The following is an 18,411-nucleotide window of genomic DNA, read 5'->3' as shown; positions in this document are numbered from 1 at the left end:
AATAGGTAATCTGCTGAGCTGTTTTCTGATAAGTCTGCAGCTTTGGGGGCGTGGCCCAGACCCCAGGTCTGTGTTGCAGCAGGCTAGCATGTCTGGCTCAACAAGGCAGGGTTCAGGAAGTCCCAAGCTGGCAGGGAAAACGGGCTCAGAGGTAATTTCAGCAGATCAGGTGACAGTCCCAAAGGGATCTCTGTGACCCATCCCGTCACATATGCTTTTGCCATAGAATATACTATCTGAATTTCCATCATCAACAATGCCACCATGAATGCTCCAGTAGTCTGCTTCATTCAAGAGTGGAAATGTAAAGAAATCAGTAATGATGCCTTTGGAAAAAGTGGTAGCTTATATGTGTTGTCAGCCTAAAGCCTTAGAATGAAGGTTCAACTCTGAACTTCAACCTATTTGCTAGACTTGAATGCACTGCATTAGGGCCCATAAATACAGGCACATATTTCAGACAGAAGACATTTCCCCCGTCCCTCCACTTCATGCACTCAAGACTGGAGGATCAAATTTGGCCCTTAGTTTTGAAGTGATAAAATTTCTTGGGTATTGCAGAATAGACAATCATGCAATAATTCTGAAGTTATACTGTAATTATTGACCATGTAAATGAATAGCAGATACTGTACACTTCTACATAATCAAGTAATAGTTATGTTCTTTTATTTGTCTTCTAAATGAAAGAGTCGTCAAGAGCCTGAAACAGGTAATTACATTTTTACTTATCTGGTTCCATCAAATTTGTAAAATTACACATTAATCGTGCAGAAACATGGAATTATATCCAGTATGCATTTGGGAAAATAACAGAGGCTATATATTGGTTATTTTATATATGCAAGAGTGAATTCTTCACTGAAGTCCTTGCCAGTTTGCGGATCAAATTCTCATCTGGTGTAAATCGGTGCCTCTTCACTGACTTCAGCTACACCATTTTATAACAGCTGAGGTTCTTGTCCTGGATTCATGTCTGGATCCAAATTATCCCAGCTCAAAATAGCAGTGGTGCAGGCCCACTCACCTGGCTATTCTTCCCCATCCTCAACAGATAACTATTTGTCATCAAAATAACACTTCTCCCTTCCTCCACCTCAATCCAGTGTACCGACTCCTCCTATATTTTACTCTAATTCATACCCTTTTATTCTTTGATGAGGAGATTTTTTTCCCCACAGTCTGAGCTGTTGCACCATCATGCAGCAATTCTTTGTGTTTCCCTTAATCAGTAAGCATTGCTCACCCAATGGAATTGCATGAGTCATAAAATCAGAGTGCAAGGGTGCCAGAGAAACACGATTTAAGAGAGACCGGAAATAAACATAAGGGGCTAATATTTTGCAGTTCCCAAGGGAAGGCAAATATCTTAGCTAATCTAGGAGAAAGAAAGACAACTTCCTATGGAACTCATGGCCAGGGGATGTTGTAAAGGCCAAAGCTATAACTGGATTCAAAAAAGATTTAGATAAGTTCATGGAGGATAGGTCCATCAATAGTTCTCAGCCAAGATAGTCAGAGATGTAACCCCATGCTCCGAATGTCCATAGGCCTCTGGTGCCAGAAACTGGCACTGGACAACTGGGGCTGGATCACTTGATAATTGCCCTGTTCTGATCACTCCCTCTGAAGCATCTGGCATTAGCCGCTGTTGGAAGACAGGATACTGAGCTAGATGGACCATTTATCTGACCCAATGTGGCCGTTTTTATGTTCAGTTAACTGAGTAGGGAAAGAAGGCAAAAGGATAATACTGGGAAAGTGCTTTTTTCCCCCAAGATATCTTGACAGTGTGCTAAGCTTGAATTAATCAGGGATTTAGCAACAGGAGGGAGCTAAAACAGCACTGAGCATGTACTGTATTTCTTATTTAAGCCCATCTAAGGAATTCAGGTTTGATGCAGACAGTGAGGCTGAGCTTCAAATCATTGTGAATTTAAAAAAAAAACCAAATATTGTATCCTGCCTTGGTTTTCTTGCTTTTTTCCCCCTCTCAGCAGAGAGCAATATCCTTTGGATCTACACATTACAAGGAATGGGTGCACAATTAAGCATGCAGTGTGGGTGAAATTCACCCCTTTCTGGAGGGCCAGCACAAGGTCTGTGGATCACATAAAGAGAACTAGGCATAGTTGTTTTCAGTTTAATTGTCTGTTCAATTGAAAATGCAGTTTTGGTCAATCCGCAGATTTGACATGTATGGTTTGAGCAACAAAGCAACCAGCAGTAGCACTGGTGTTGATGGGAACAGAGGCAGTGAAGGTGCTGCTGTCCCTCTCCTTCACTTTAATTTTCTAGGAGGGCATTCACCTGGGATGTGGGTAACCCAGTTTTCAATCCCCATTCCGGAGCAGAGCTGAAATGGACTCTTCCAATTCACTGAAAATTCTAGACATTTTCAGATTTGGTTCAATCTAAACCTAATTCTTCTTCTTATTATTTTTAGAATTGCCACCTACTTGAAAAATCAACTACCCAGCTCTGCAAAAAACCCTATTTTGATGGAGGGCATATGTGGGAATGAAGTGGCCCAAAGACATAGTGCGGGCCTTCTGCATAGGAAAGAATTTCAATAGGAAAAGACAAGCTAGCACTGTATTTATAAAAACTGCTGACACATTAAACAAAATCTCTAACTGCACAAGAACTCATGAAATACATTAGTCTGCTCTCAACATTCAAAGCTCTAAACTGAGAACTGCATGCAACATCTAATATCAGTACATGACACACAGAGTACAAAAGATGAGTTGTGTTAATAAATTATTACGAAGTTAAGATATCTTGTTTGCTGTAGATCTGCGTTTACATCAAGAACTCATGTAGCTGAGCTCCACGTTACACTTGAAGCATCCCAATCATTCTATATAATGTTGAGTGATAAAATATATTAAGGCATCCAAGACAGATACCTGCAAACACAAACTCTCTCCATAAAGTCCAGAGTTCACAAGTCTTTAAAAACAAACAATTTGTGATGTTCAGGAAATGTTGCTCTCCAAAGTCATATTTACAATCTTAAATCCACAATGTTCTAGTTATTTTGAAAACCTGATGACTGGCAGATACTGGTAGTGAGAGGACCCTAATGAAAGCCAAAATATAGGATAGGAGAAGAATGTAGCAGACATTTTTTAAATTTATGCTATCTATATGTCATCTTTTCATTCATTGTTAAGACTTAAGTCCAGGATCTGACTGAACTTGTGTTGCTTAGCTAGTACATAGTTCCCATTAAATACATTTAGTCAGATTTCAGGGTAAATTTTCAGACAGACATTCTTAAGTGACTTAGGGGCCAGATCCTCAGAAGTATTAGGCATCTAACTCCCACCAATTTCAATGGTAGTTAGGTCCTAAAAACCTCTGAAGACCTTGTCTTTAGGAGCCTAAGGGCTTGTCTACCACAGGGAGTTATTCAGCTATTCCTAATTAATTATTCCTGATTAACTCCCTGTATGGAAGCTCTCATTCTGGAATAAGAAATTCCAGACATGGTGTTAAATCAGAAACAATTCACTTTAAATTCTTACTTACCCTATTCCAGATTAACTTTCAACCCTAAATCTTGCTGAAAGTCAATGGGACTGAGACTGCTTGAGTATGCCTACACTGCAATTAAACACCCACAGCTGGCCCATGTCAGCTGATTTGGGCTCAAGGGGCCTGGGCTAAGGGGCTGTTTAATTGTGGTGTAGATGTTTGGGCTCCAGCCCGAGCCCAAACCTGAATGTCTACATTACAATTCAACAGCCCCTTAGCTGACATGGGCCAGCCATTGGGTTTTAATTGCAGTGTAGACATAAATCTATGTGCTTAAGTCACTTATGAAAATGGCACTTAAGTGCTTTTGAAAATTTTACCCTTTGTGATCTGTGGTAATGAAATTTAAATATACAACATAAAAAGTATATGCTTTTTATCAGCTCTACAGTATCATGAAAACTACATTTTAACCAATTGTGTGCCTTATCTTACACCCTGTTACTCCAGTTGAAGAAAGCCAGTGTAATAGAGCAGATAATCAAGTTGTCTGTCTAAATTGGTCTATCCCTTATGTCCACATTCCTAAAAGATTAGTCAGATGTAGAGATGGACCCAAAGATCACAGGGTTTCAGATCTGGAATTTTGGTTCAGGCCATCTCCCATCAGAATACTTTTGTCTCAATGAAGCTCAGTCTCACAAAACCCTGAGCACTCTGACCCCCAATCCAGCAAAGTGCTTTAGCACGTGTGTAACTGTAAACACACGGGATTACTTACATGCTAGAGTATGTGTGTTGGTTTGAGCACGTGTAGTCCCTTGTGTTCATAATTACACACATACTAAAGTGCTTTGTTGGATTGGGGCCAGAGTAGTCAATACCTTCAGGTCCGAGACGATATGGGCATGTCTTATACCATATCCTCCCCGTCTGAGTAGACAGATTTTCACTAGTGAGGCTCAAGCTAACACACTAAAAACAGTGGATGTTGTTCTTTGGGCTGTAGTTCGGGCTCTCAAGTCTAGGGGGTCGGGCCGGCTTCAGAGCCTAGATTGCAGCCCTAGCCGCGACATCCATACTGCTGTTTTTGGTGAGCTAGCTCAAGCTCTGCTAGTACAAGTCTGTCTATCCAGGCTGGGAGGCTCACTTCCAGCTGCAGTGTAGACATACCCTATGATAGCAAGAGTATTAAAAGGATAAATATCCCCCAAAGATGGTTGTTTTTATATTGCTCTCTGTCATGTGCACAATGTTGACAATAATATCATATCTCCTAAAGCTGTTTCAGAGTCCTGACTATGAGTTGAGCTGATTCCAGTGTCAGAGTCCGTATCATTTATGTCTAAATTAGTCACTTTACGAACAAAGTCTGGCACTGTGACACACTTGCTGGTAACCTCGCTGCCTTTTGCTTGCTCTTCGTTAGCTGGACATCTGGATTCAATTTTGTCTTTGATATGCAGTGAATTAAATTCTTCTGCAAGGAGTTCATATTCTTTTTCCTTCTTTTGCAGCAGCAAGTCCCTGTAGGTAAGCTCTTTCTGAATGCAGCTCAAGTGAGAGTGGATTCTCAAGCCATCTTTTGTACTTTTTTCCAACTCATGTTTGACACTTTCTAAATTTGAGGATTCTAGTTGGCCATTTAAGGCCTCTGCCATGCATTTACCATCTCCATTTTTTTCAGTGCATACACCTTTTACCTCTTCTTCAATTTCGGCACAGAGCTTTTCAATGAGTAGTTTGTGATGTTTCAGTCCTTCTTCCATCTGTAAAATTCCATCACTTTTACTCAAGTATTCATGCATCTGATGTTGACTATGTGGCACATGTGTTCGTTGCTCAGCATCATTTGGAGTAGCTATGAAATAAGAATCCTGCACATAACTTTCTCCATCATTTTCTACCTGAACTAGATGGAATTTGGCTTCACATTTTTCAATTTCCGTATCCAATTCCTTCATTCTATTGACTTGCTGATGAATGGTATGATCTTGGGAAATGATCAGATGAATCAATGTCTCCATATTGTCTCGCTCTTGCAGAGTATTGTCCTGTTTAAGTTTGGCCAGTTTCCTGAAAGTCTTTCTAACAATCCTCTTTTGCTTATCCACTGGCAACATCTTCATGTAATTCGCTGGGCTGAGCTCCCATTGTCTTCCTATGTTTTGTACTATCTTTGCTTCAGCTGTCCTCCACAATGGAAATGAGAGGAAAGCATCTGACTTCACCAGAACAAAGTGCAAATTGGGCTGCTCTTCTCCCCAGGCCTTCCAAAGTCTCAGCATTTTTGTCAGCGGGGGAAGGACCCGCTCAGAGCCTCTCCATTTTTCTATGATACAATAATCTCTAGGTTGTCCAAAAAGAAACCTTTTTTCTCCAGACGTAGCTTGATGATCCTCTAGTAGAGCCTGGATCACGTCAGCACAGGTTGTGCGCTTTGTCAGTCCGCATACAATTTTCTCCTCCTGGCATATCCAAACCACTATCTCCCTTTCATCAGAAGCCATGTTCTTGTCTGGAGATCTAGAATAAGGAAACATCAAATATGAGTTACATCAGTGGCATGCAGTGTGTGAATTGAAATGACAATCCATTTATCCTTGATATAAAAACTGTCAAATGGTGGGCAATGTAAATGGAGAGAACACCGGCCTATCTGCCTCTCTCTCACTGGACCAAAGGGGAAAAAATACCAACCTACCTGAATTTTAGCCCAACTACAAATCCAAACCTCTTTTTTAGATTCTTATATATTAATTTTAAAACCCTTTCCCTCCCTTTTCTCTGAACACCTGGATGCAATTCACTTAAAGACCAGAAGTATAGATTCATATAAAGTGCTATTCTAATTGTATTATGCTCCCAGGTGAATCAAGGAATACCGGGAATCTCAAAAGAAAATCTTTTCTCACAAGATAGCAGTATAATTTATAGATAATACAGGTCCAGAAGCTTGGGATAAACATCCAGATTTTTTTGAATGAATCACTAAGCCACCATGAATCATGTGAACCCTACAGGAGTTGAAATAAAAAGAAATATTGTGATGCTGAGACAAATCTGCAGTCCCTTTGCCCCACATCATTGTAGTGTTGCCAACTCTCACGAATTTTATTGAATGTTTTGGTGATATACAGTGTTTTTCTTAAAGCGCCAGATCCTGTATTCAAATGATTATGGGAGAATCTCAGCTTTCATCAAAAAAAAAAAAATCTAGCTCTTGTGGTTATGGAGAAAAGCATCAAAATGTGACCTGAGTGAATGTTAAAGGGTCCAAAACCAAAAAGCAAATAAAAAGAACCCCAAGATTATTTAAAATGAGAAAAACCAACTCCTCCCTCTCCCAAAAAACCCCACCAAAAACCCCAGTCATAATTTTTACACCCATTTTGTGATTTTTGAGGAGGTGACCTAGAATTTCCAAATGTGGCATCTCCAAAGGATTACACCTATTGATGCAGAGCTGTCTTAGAGGCATCTACAGCTCCATTCCTCCCTGCTGCCAGTGAAGGCAATGTGGAGAAGAGGAAAGGCCAGTACACCACACTGAGCAGATATCCAGGATTAATTCCATTCAACTGCTTCAGTTTATATTGGACAGTGGCACCAGAAAGTCAGAAAAGAGCCCCCATGTAGCCTGGCCACACTCAAGGATCTGTCCCACTGTTTAGCTCTAGATACATCCTGTGAGCACATTACATTATTGTGAATCTTCTCTTGTAGTCTCTGTAGATTCAAATTAACAAACTTTAATCCACATCCATGTAGAAAGCTTGAAAAATGCAGGGATAACGGAAATGTGGTTGACATATGAAGTTTTTGATTCTACAATAGTTAGCATTTCAGACTGAGTCACAGTATTTTTCTAGGCTCATGTGCCATAGCAGGATTAGAACCTAATCTGGATTCATTAGTGTTACATCCTGCTTATTAAAATATTTCTGCTGGTTTCATTTCTTAAATTATTACCCTGTTTGGGAGATTAAATGTAATCCAAAAACTTGAATTGTGATTAACTCAGCTCTGTATGGAGGCAAGGTGCCTCAAGAGACTCAGGTTAGTAACGGACTACTAATGTAACATAGTAAATATCTTTTTGCTGTTATATAGTACAAGAGAACGCTGTTTAAATGCAGTGTTACTCTTCTACTGGAGCATTCCTGTGTAAAATTCATACTTTGCTAAATAAGTCTGCGTGGTAACATCACAGGTTCTTATTTCAACGGGTCCCATTTAAAAGATTAGTGATTTACTATAATCAATTTAAGCAAATCAGAGTTTCCAACAGATTACTGAAGCATATAGTAGGCATTAAATATCCCAGATAGCAAAGATCAAGAAATCATTAAGGCATGGGTAGGTACTAAAAACCAAAAACATAACACAATGAGAAAACATTAGATCAGTTGACATTACTGTTGAATGTATCACAGGCCACAAAGTCAACATTGTCACCTTTTAGTAAGTTTACACAGCACAGGATATCATAAAAATGTTTTTACTTGTTGATAGATTGGCAGTTAAATGAAACTAACAGGAATAGACTATTGCAACACAGAGTTCAGCTACAATGGTCAACAAACAATGTTTGCTTTAAGCTACAGTATCACAAAGAAAAATCCAGAATGGAATATCAAGTTACTGTAGGAGCTAGGTGTCAAGTAAAGATTATACAAATTAATATAATCGTTATCAAATGTACCTGATAGTTGTTCAAATAACTACACCAGCTGCTGACAAAGAAATAAGTGAAAGAGAAATCAAACGTAATGTATCAGTCTATGATTTTCAAAGTGGAAAAAAGCTAACAGACAAACAAAAATGAATTAAGTGCAAACATGTATAGGTGTAAAACAATACACTGGTATCTCGGCTGAGGTAATTGATTTATAGGATCTGCCCCTCTGTTTCTTTATACTACATCAGGTGTCAGTAATGCACAGTAGATCACCCCCCTCCTCATTTAGTTGCACTTATAGAATCATGGAAATGGAAGGGACCTCAAAAGGTGATGTAGTTCACCCAGCTGCTCTGAGGCAGGACAAGTAAACCTAAACCATGTCTTACAGATGTTTGTCTAATCTGTTCTTAAACACATCCAGTGATGGTGATTCACAATCTCCCTTGGAAGCCTATTCCAGAGTTTAACTATCCTTAGAGCTAAAACGTTTTTCCTAATACCTAACCTACATCTCTTTCTTGTCCTACCACCAGTGGACATGGAGAACATTTGATCAGTCATCTTTGTAACATCCAATAACATACCTGGAGACTTATCAGGTTCCCCCTCAGTCTTTTTTCTCAAAACATGCCCACTTCTTTCAACCTTTCCTCAGAGGTCAGGTTTTCCAAACATTTTATCCTTTTGCTTGTTCTCCTCTGGACTCTCTTCAGCTGTCCCCTCTCCCACTTTTTTTTTTTTTTTTTTTTTTTTGTAGTGTAGCACCCAACATTAGACTTAGTACTCTACCTGAGGCCTCCCCAGTGCTGAGCAGAGACATGCAATGCTCCTGTGAATACATCCCAGCAGAATATTAGCCTTTTTGCAACTGTGTCACATTGTTGGCTTATATTCAGTTTGTGATCCACTGCAATTCCCAGTATTTCTGGGAATACTTTCTGCAATACTACTGCCCCACCTGTTATTCTCCAGTTTGTTATAATAGTTCCTCCTTCTTCACCCATTCTCCTTAGACTCTTATACAAACTCTTTGGGACAAGTATTCTTTTTATTCTTAGTTTTTTGTTACAGTAACACGCTATCTTTGTGATCTCCAGTACACTGGACGTATGTGCCAGATTATATAAACTACGCAAATGCTCGCATTCTTCGCCTCCCTCTCCTTCTCCCCTCTCTCCAACTACTGTACTTTAAAGGCTACCTAGCAAGTCTTGGCAGGTATGAATCCATGAGGGTTAGCAAAACTTCAAGTAACCTTAAAATGTCTGTAGATCAATGTACCAGTAGACACTTTAAACTGGCTTCACCAGAAGTTTAACAAGCAGACTGATGGAAAGTTACTGCTGACTTGAGAAAATCCCAGTAGAACCCCAAGAGGCAATGTAGAAAATTGTGACTAGCTATTCAGTCAGAGAAAATAAAACATTGAGAATGTAAAATAAGGTCTCCTTGGTTATATATCATTTCCGTTCTGTTTTTCAAGCATCCCATCTACCCACATTTAACTATAAGCTCTCTGGGACTGTGATGGTCTTTTTGTTCTGCTTATACAGCGCCTAGTACAGTGGGGTCCCAGTCCATGACTCGGGCACTTATATACTACTGAAATACAAATACATAATTAAAATAGTAACAGTAATAATAGTACCACCTTTTAAATAAAAGTGGGAGGAGGGGAAGGGGAGAGAAAGAATCACAATTTATAGGCTTGGATATAATTCTTGCATTAAAACTAGATTGCTCAATAATGGTTTAGTTACAATGTGCATTGGTATCATTTGTTTTTCGTTAGATTCACTGTAATTCTTCTGCTTTCACGTTTTAATTGAAGATGAATTCATGAGTCACATCTCACATAGTACCATACAAATATTTTATTTATATATACATAGAAATCTCTTCTTTGTGGCTATTTTCATTTTCAGTAGAGTGTGCTGATACAGTTTAGTACATCATATTGGCCTTTCAGGGGAAAAAAAATAAATCTTTAATTGTAATTCATCCAATTCATACTGAACAAGACTAATATGAACCTGGCTTCTTGTCAGTCACAGCATATCATAATTCTTACAGAGGCTCAGTCATTTTCAATATCAAAAGAGTATTTAATATTAGGAATGGCCTCTCATTACAGCATGCTTTGCTTCAGAAGTGGGCTTCTTCCCACTGAACATTTAGGAGGAGATTCTGCTTTATATTTTTCCAGCCTCTTTGTGCCACTCAGGAAGCTCAATAGGTGGTCATCAGAAAATTCCCCTGATGGAGGGAAACTACCCACTGCAGACAGCTCTATGACCAGTGTCAGCTACTGTGCAATTGCCCTTGCAGAGAAGAAAATGTTCCAATTTGGAATGACAACAAATTTCAAAATCTCAATTATTTTTGTACAATGGAAATTCCATTTGTTGGCCTGCACTAGAAAATAAGTATGGAGCTACGAGACCACATCACAGACCATCAGGCAAAGCGGATCAACAAACATTTTAGCATTTGATTCTGCTTTAATTTGAGCTTCAGGGGTTTGCATACAGCCAAGCTTATGGTGCTCTATGCTGAAGTCCTCATTTGGGTGAAATTCTCACTGAAATCAATGGGATTTTTGCTTTAATAAGAATTAAATGATACGACTATAAGGGATGGTCCTCGTATGGAAACTCAGGTCAAAATCTCCCACACATTGGGAATCAATTGTATTTCTGGTTCTTTGGGGAAATTCACATCTGAAGTTACAGCTCTGAATCAGATCCCTGAATAGGAATACTTCTAAAGCTCTGGAAGGATCTCATCTGAATCTGAATTTTGCAGTTTAGTATTATCTCAGAAAGAAAGAGAAAAAGTTTCCGGTTTTGGCTTAGTAGTCTCTTTCACTGTACACTGCACAGGGGTGACGGAAGGTCCTTAAAAGTGGGGGAGATGGGCAGCTGAACTGTGGCCCCACCCCTTTGTGTCAGCTCGTCCCCCACTCCTGAGGCCCTGCCGTTGCACTACCCATTCCCCCCCGAGGCCCCATCCTCATGCTGCCCCTTCTCCCCAAGTCTCCAACCCCATGCCTCCTATTCACTCAAAACCCTGCCTCCCACTCGCTCATCTCCACTCCCTCCTTCCTTCATTGCTCGCACTTACGGCTGGTAAAAAGTGGGACGGCATAGCCCCCCTTTCTGGTGCCCCTGACACAGAATGAATCTCTTAACGGTCAAATTTGATTTTTTCAAATCATCTTCATTCAATCTGGCTATATATTCAAGTTTAAATCCAGCTCTTGGACATTTGCTCTAAAGCACTTTGAGCCAAATCTTATGCCCAGGATGCAGCCTGCCTGGATTATGTGCTGGGGGATGTCCTTAGGGCATAAGAGAGAAAAATTCTGTCTCCCACATCTAGGCTGTGAAGCAATAACTGGAATTACTTTGTTACTCCTTATGCTGCAGGAGACCCTACTCACCCCACTGCCCAACTCCATAGGAAAAGGGTTGCTGAATCTACATAACCCCAGAACCACTGGCCTCACCCCTGCTCCTCTCCAGCCAACATGTGCGCACCAGGGCACATTTCTCCTCTGGGGCAAGCACCACAGCAGACCTCAAAGGATTGTCAGGCTCATCCTGATCGGAGTAATCCTGATAATGCAATACTAAGGGGGAGGAGGAATAGCTCAGTGGTTTGAGCATTGGCCTGCTTAAACCCAGGCTTGTGAGCTCAATCCTTGAGGGGGCCATTTAGGGATCTGGGGCAAAACCAGTACTTGGTCCTGCTAGTGAAGGCAGGGGGCAGGACTCAATGACCCTTCAGGGTCCTTTCCAGCTCTATGAGATAATAATAATATATGGAGTTATACCTAAGTCTCCAGAAGAAAAAGGAAGAATACCCAGGTACTTTTCAACAGTAGCTCTCAGAGTGCTTTACAAAGGAGGTCAGTCCCATTATCCTCATTTCACAGATGGCAAACTGATGCACAGAGAAGCTAAGTGACTTGGCAAAGGTCACCCAGGAAGTCTGCAGAGCAGCAAACCCGAGACTAGTGCTCTAACCGCAGGAAAAGACGGTTACTCACCTTTGTAACTGTTGTTCTTCGAGATGTGTTGCTCACATCCATTCCAGTTAGGTGTGCGCGCCGCGCGTGCACGTTCGTCGGAAACTTTTTACCCTAGCAACTCCAGCGGGCCGGCAGGTCGCCCCCTGGAGTGGCGCCGCCATGGCGCCCAATATATATCCCTGCCGGCCCGCCCGCTCCTCAGTTCCTTCTTGCCGGTGACTCCGACAGTGGGGAAGGAGGGTGGGTGTGGAATGGATGTGAGCAACACATCTCGAAGAACAACAGTTACAAAGGTGAGTAACCGTCTTTTCTTCTTCGAGTGATTGCTCACATCCATTCCAGTTAGGTGAATCCTAAGCCATACCTAGGCGGTGGGGTTGGAGTGAGAAGTAGCGGCATGGAGCACTGCAGATCCGAAGGCCGCGTCCTCTCTGGACTGCTGGACCAGGGCGTAGTGGGAAGCAAAGGTGTGGACCGATGACCAGGTCGCTGCCCGACAGATTTCCTGGATGGGCACACGGGCGAGGAAAGCCAGCGACGACGCCTGCGCCCTGGTAGAATGCGCAGTCACACGGCCCGTAGGGATATGGGCCAAGTCATAACAGGTCCTGATGCAGGACGTTACCCAAGAGGATAACCTCTGGGAGGAGATAGGAAGCCCTTTCATGCGGTCCGCTACTGCTACGAAAAGCTGGGGGGATTTGCGGAAGGGCTTGGTCCTCTCCACGTAGAACGCGAGAGCCCTACGGACATCAAGCGAGTGGAGCTGCTGCTCCCTGCCTGAGAAGTGAGGTTTCGGGAAAAAAAACGGGAGGAATATCTCTTGGTTGACGTGGAAGGCCGAGACCACCTTGGGGAGAAAGGCAGGGTGTGGTCTCAGCTGCACCTTGTCCTTGTGGAAGACCGTATATGGGGGGTCCACCACAAGAGCCCGGAGTTCCGACACCCGTCTAGCTGAGGTGATAGCTACTAGAAAGGCAGTCTTCCAAGAGAGGTAAAGCAGGGAGCAAGTAGCTAACGGCTCAAAGGGGGGCCCCATGAGCCGGGACAACACCAGGTTAAGATCCCAGGTTGGAGCAGGGGGACGGACATTAGGGAATAAACGTTCCAGCCCCTTAAGGAATCTAGACACCGTTGGGTGAGAAAAAACAGAGCGACCATCCGCACCCGGGTGGAAGGTGGAGATAGCTGCTAGGTGGACTCGCAATGACGATATGGCCAGACCTTGCCCTTTGAGGGACCAAATGTAGTCTAAGATGTCGGTTACCGAAACTTCCATAGGGCGGAGATTTCTCTCCACGCACCAACAGGAGAAGCGCTTCCACTTGGCCGAATATGTCGCTCTTGTGGACGGTTTCCTGCTGCTCAAGAGCACCTCCCTCACCGGCGTGGAGCAGCGCAGCTCAGAGCCAGTCAGCCACGCAGGAGCCACGCCGCTAGGTGCAGCGACTGCAGGTCTGGGTGACAGAGGGTCCCGTGTTCCTGGGTAATCAGGTCCGGATGAAGGGGCAGGGGAACTGGGTCGGCTACGGACAGGTCCAGCAGCATGGTGTACCAGTGCTGCCTGGGCCATGCCGGGGCCACCATGATCACGTGAGCCCTGTCCCTGCGCACCTTCAGCAGGACCCTGTGGACCAGAGGGAACGGGGGAAACGCATAGTACAGGTGGGTCGACCACTGGATGAGGAAGGCATCCGCTATCGACCCGGGCTCCCTGCCCTGAAAGGAGCAGAACGCTTGGCACTTCCTGTTCCCCTTGGACGCGAAGAGGTCCACCCGGGGATAACCCCACCTCCGGAAAATGGAGAGGGCGACGTCCGGGCGAAGGGACCACTCGTGTGACAGGAAGGATCTGCTCAATCGATCCGCCAGCGTGTTCCGTACTCCGGGGAGGAAGGAAGCCCTGAGGTGAATGGAGTGGGCTACGCAAAAGTCCCAGAGTCGTATCGCCTCGTGGCACAGGGAGGAGGATCTGGTGCCGCCCTGCTTGTTGATATAGTACATGGTCGTCGTGTTGTCGGTGAACACGGCGACACAGCGACCCTGAAGCTGATGACAGAACGTTTGACAAGCAAGGCGGACCGCTCTCAACTCCCGCATGTTGATGTGTAGCCCCACCTCCTCCTGGGACCACAGGCCCTGCGTCCTCAGGGTCCCTAGGTGGGCCCCCCAGCCTAGATCTGAGGCATCCGTTGTTAGGGACACCGAGGGCTGAGGGGGGTGGAAAGGGAGACCTGCACATAACACGGACTGGTCTAGCCACCAGCCGAGAGAATCTAATACCCTCTGGGGGATTGTGACTAACATGTCTAGCGGCTGCCTTGTCGGCCTGTAATGATTGAAGAGCCACAACTGGAGGGGCCTCATGCGGAGCCGTGCGTAATCGGTCACAAAGGTGCAAGCCACCATGTGGCCTAACAGGGTTAGACATGTCCGCACTGACGTCAATGGGGCTGTCCGCAAACGTTGAACGATCGCCGACATGGTCTGGAACCGCTGCAGAGGCAGCAAGGCCCTGCCTACAGTGGCGTCCAGTACGGCCCCGATGAATTCCACCCTCTGTGTGGGAATCAGGGTGGACTTGTCTGCGTTTACCAAGAGGCCCAGACTTGCGAACATGCCGGTGATCACGCGGACATGGCTGTAGACTTGTTGTTCCGACGTGCCCCGAATCAACCAATCGTCCAGATAAGGAAACACGTGGACACAATTGCGCCGAAGATGCGCCACAACAACTGCCATGCATTTTGTAAACACTCTTGGGGCCGTGGACAGGCCAAATGGGAGGACTGCAAATTGATAATGAAGAGGCCCGCAACGAAGCGGAGGAAACGTCTGTGGCGTGGCCAAATGGCAATGTGAAAATACGCGTCCTGCATGTCGAGGGCGGCGTACCAGTCTCCCGGATCCAGGGATGGGATAATGGTCCCCAGGGATACCATGCGGAACTTCAACTTCACCAGGTATTTGTTGAGCTCTCGCAGGTCGAGGATAGGCCTGAGGCCTCCCTTGGCCTTGGGGATCAGAAAGTAGCGGGAATAAAACCCCTTGCCTTTCTCGTTTTCCGGAACCGCCTCTATAGCTCCTTTGCTGAGGAGCGTCTGCACCTCCTGCCGAAGGAATTGCTCGTGAGAGGGGTCCCTGAAGAGGGACGAGGAAGGGGGGCGGGAAGGAGGAAATGAAACAAACTGCAGGCGGTATCCCGTCTGCACCGTGCTTAAGACCCAGCGGTCCGATGTTATTTGGGACCACGCCGGGAAGAAAAACGAAAGGCGGTTGGAAAACGGGGGGGAAGGATCCATTAGGGAAACTGTTACTGCGCCCTCGGGCGCACCTTCAAAATGAAGGCTTAGGTCCAGGCGGGGGCTTAGAGGAACCTTGGTTCTGCCCCCCTTGGTTCCCCGAATGCCTGCGCCTTCCATTCCTGCCGCGGCGCCTGTTAAGGTCCTGCCGCTGGCGGAACTGGGAATACGGCCTGCGCTGTTGTTGTTGCTGTGGCCGGAAGGGTCTACGCTGCGTCACGGGAGTGTGCATCCCGAGGGACCGCATAATGACTCGGTTATCTTTCAGACTCTTGAGTCTGGGGTCTGTCTTTTCAGAGAACAAGCCCTGGCCTTCGAAAGGAAGGTCCTGTATAGTATGCTGGAGCTCCGGCGGAAGGCCGGAAACCTGCAGCCAGGAGATGCGACGCATCGTTACTCCCGACACGAGGGTACGGGCAGCCGAGTCTGCAGCGTCCAAAGAGGCTTGCAAGGACGTGCGTGCGACCTTCTTGCCTTCATCCAAGATGGCCACAAACTCTTGGCGAGCATCTTGTGGCAGCAGCTCCTTAAATTTGTCTGCTGCCACCCAGGAATTGAAGGCGTATCTGCTCAGCAGGGCTTGCTGGTTGGAGACCCTGAGCTGCAGCGCCCCAGCCGAGTACACCTTACGGCCGAGGAGGTCCATCCGCCTGGCTTCTCTGGATTTGGGGGCTGGAGCCTCCTGGCCATGACGCTCCTTATCGTTCACTGATTGAACCACCAGGGAACACGGAGTCGGGTGCACATGGAGATATTCGTAGCCCCTAGAAGGGGCCATGTACTTCCTCTCGACGCCCTTCGCAGTAGGAGGAATGGAGGCCGGAGACTGCCAGATGGTGTTGGCGTTGGCCTGGATGGTTCGTATGAAGGGCAGGGCGACCCTGGTGGGAGCGTCAGATGAGAGGATGGTGACAATTGGATCCTCTATCTCCGAGACCTCCTCGGCTTGCAGACTCAGATTTTGAGCTAATCGCCTGAGGAGGTCTTGGTGCGCCCTGAGATCCAGCGGGGGGGGGGGGCTGTTGGAGGAGGTACCAGCCACCGCTTCATCCGGGGAGGAGGATGAGGAGACCCCAGGCAAGAGAGTGTCTAACTGTGGGTCTTCCTCAGCCTCAGGAGCCAAAGCGGAGTCTTGTTGCTTGGACCCTTCCTCCCCATCCGGGGAGGGAGGTGGGCGAGACAACGAGGCTTCAGGAGCCCTACGCTCCGCAGTCGCCGGCCTAGCAGGGAGCTGTTGGGGGCCCTGGGCCTGATGGTATGCCCAGGGTGTCCAGAATCCCCATTGTTGCGGGCCTTGGTCCTGCTGCGGCGGATCACTGAACAGCGCCACCTGCCGGTCGGTGCCCAGCGCATACCCGCTGTCCGTTTGTGAGGATACGGACGGCTGTCTAGAGGGCCAAGGTGGGGCCGACCCTGGATGGTAAGGGTCTGCGCGGTTCGGCATGGAGGATCGTCTCAGTGCCGGGGACCGGTGCCGGGAGTCATATCGGTGCCGAGATCGGGATCTGGACCGGGTTCTGTCACGGTGCCGGGATCCGGATCGGTACCGGGCGCCGCTTCGGTGCCGGGATCGGGACCTGCCACCAGCTCAGTGCCGGGAGGTCGACCGGGACCAGGACCTGCCACCAGCTCGGTGCCGGGAGGTCGACCGGTGCGGCGAGTAACGTCGGGACCTGCTCCTGGAATCGCGGTGCCGGTATCGGTGGCTGGAGTCTGACCGCGATCGTCTTGATGTCGACCGGCGCCGCGAGTGCGACCGGTACCGCTGAGGAGAGCGGTGCCGGAACTGCGAGCGGCGGCGGGATCTGGAGCGACCATGACGTCGGGACCTGGATCGTGAACGAGAGTCCCGAGACGGTGCCGACATCATGGGCTTGCCTCTGGACACGACCCGCACCGGAGGTACCGGGGGTGGCAGCCGAGTGGGCTCAGTCAGGGCTATGAGGTCCCGAGCCGAGGCGAAGGTCTCCGGTGTGAATGGGACCACCATCTCAACCCCAGATCTCATGGGGGAGCTCGGCGGCACCGGACTCAACGGACCCACCGGGCCCGGAGTCGATGGTGCCGGCAGCGCCGCGGCCGATGTCGAGGCCGGGCGCTCTAGTCGGGTCTGCCTGGCCGGAGTAGCGGACTTCGACGGCCTTGGCTCTGTCTCCAGTGCCGGAGAAGGTCGGTGCCGGGGAGTCTTCTCTGTGCCGGTGCGATCCGGTGCCGGCGCCGAGATCACGGCCTGCGAAGCCGTCGGGTCAAGTGCCGCCTCCATAAGGAGAGTTCGGAGTCTTTGATCCCTCTCCTTCTTTGTCCTTGGCTTAAAAGCCTTGCAGATGCGGCACTTGTCAGATCTGTGCGATTCCCCCAGGCACTTCAGGCACGCTTCGTGGGGATCGCTGGTAGGCATGGGCTTCTTGCAGGCCGCACACTACTTGAAGCCCGGCGAAACAGGCATGAGCCTGGCGCCGGGTGCCGGGAAGGGCTAAGCCCCCGGCGAAGAACTATTTACAAACTACTTAACTTAACTACTACTTAATCTAATTAACAACTACAATAGTACTAGAGATAAACGATAGATAACTAGGAGAGCTAGGGACGTGGAGGACAGCTATGCCGCGCTCCACAGTTCCAACGACCGACACGGCGGTAAGAAGGAACTGAGGAGCGGGCGGGCCGGCAGGGATATATATTGGGCGCCATGGCGGTGCCACTCCAGGGGGCGACCTGCCGGCCCGCTGGAGTTGCTAGGGTAAAAAGTTTCCGACGAACGTGCACGCGCGGCGCGCACACCTAACTGGAATGGATGTGAGCAATCACTCGAAGAAGAACCATCCTTCCTCTCCTGGACATGACAGGCCTCAAGCCACTTTGAAAGCAAATGAGAAACAGTAATAAATTAGTTCAAAATACATAACACA

The 18,411-nt window shown here is 46.7% G+C and overlaps 1 protein-coding gene across 1 annotated transcript in view; it reads right to left on the bottom strand.

The window, feature by feature from the left end:
- Nucleotides 1-3,751: 3,751 nt before the first annotated feature.
- The window catches only part of RASSF9 (Ras association domain family member 9), a 37,583-nt gene continuing 22,923 nt past the window's right edge, over nucleotides 3,752-18,411 (bottom strand). The window contains exon 2 of the mRNA XM_030548604.1: nucleotides 3,752-6,009. Within this exon, the coding sequence (XP_030404464.1) occupies nucleotides 4,725-6,009 (1,285 nt within the window). The 3' untranslated portion in view covers nucleotides 3,752-4,724. The remainder of the gene's footprint in view (nucleotides 6,010-18,411) is intronic.

The sequence above is a fragment of the Gopherus evgoodei genome, chromosome 1 (assembly GCF_007399415.2).
Source record: "Gopherus evgoodei ecotype Sinaloan lineage chromosome 1, rGopEvg1_v1.p, whole genome shotgun sequence".
Classification (NCBI taxonomy): domain Eukaryota; kingdom Metazoa; phylum Chordata; order Testudines; family Testudinidae; genus Gopherus; species Gopherus evgoodei.
The sequence above is the reverse complement of the archived record's forward strand: the minus strand, read 5'-3'. Positions and strand labels throughout refer to the sequence as shown.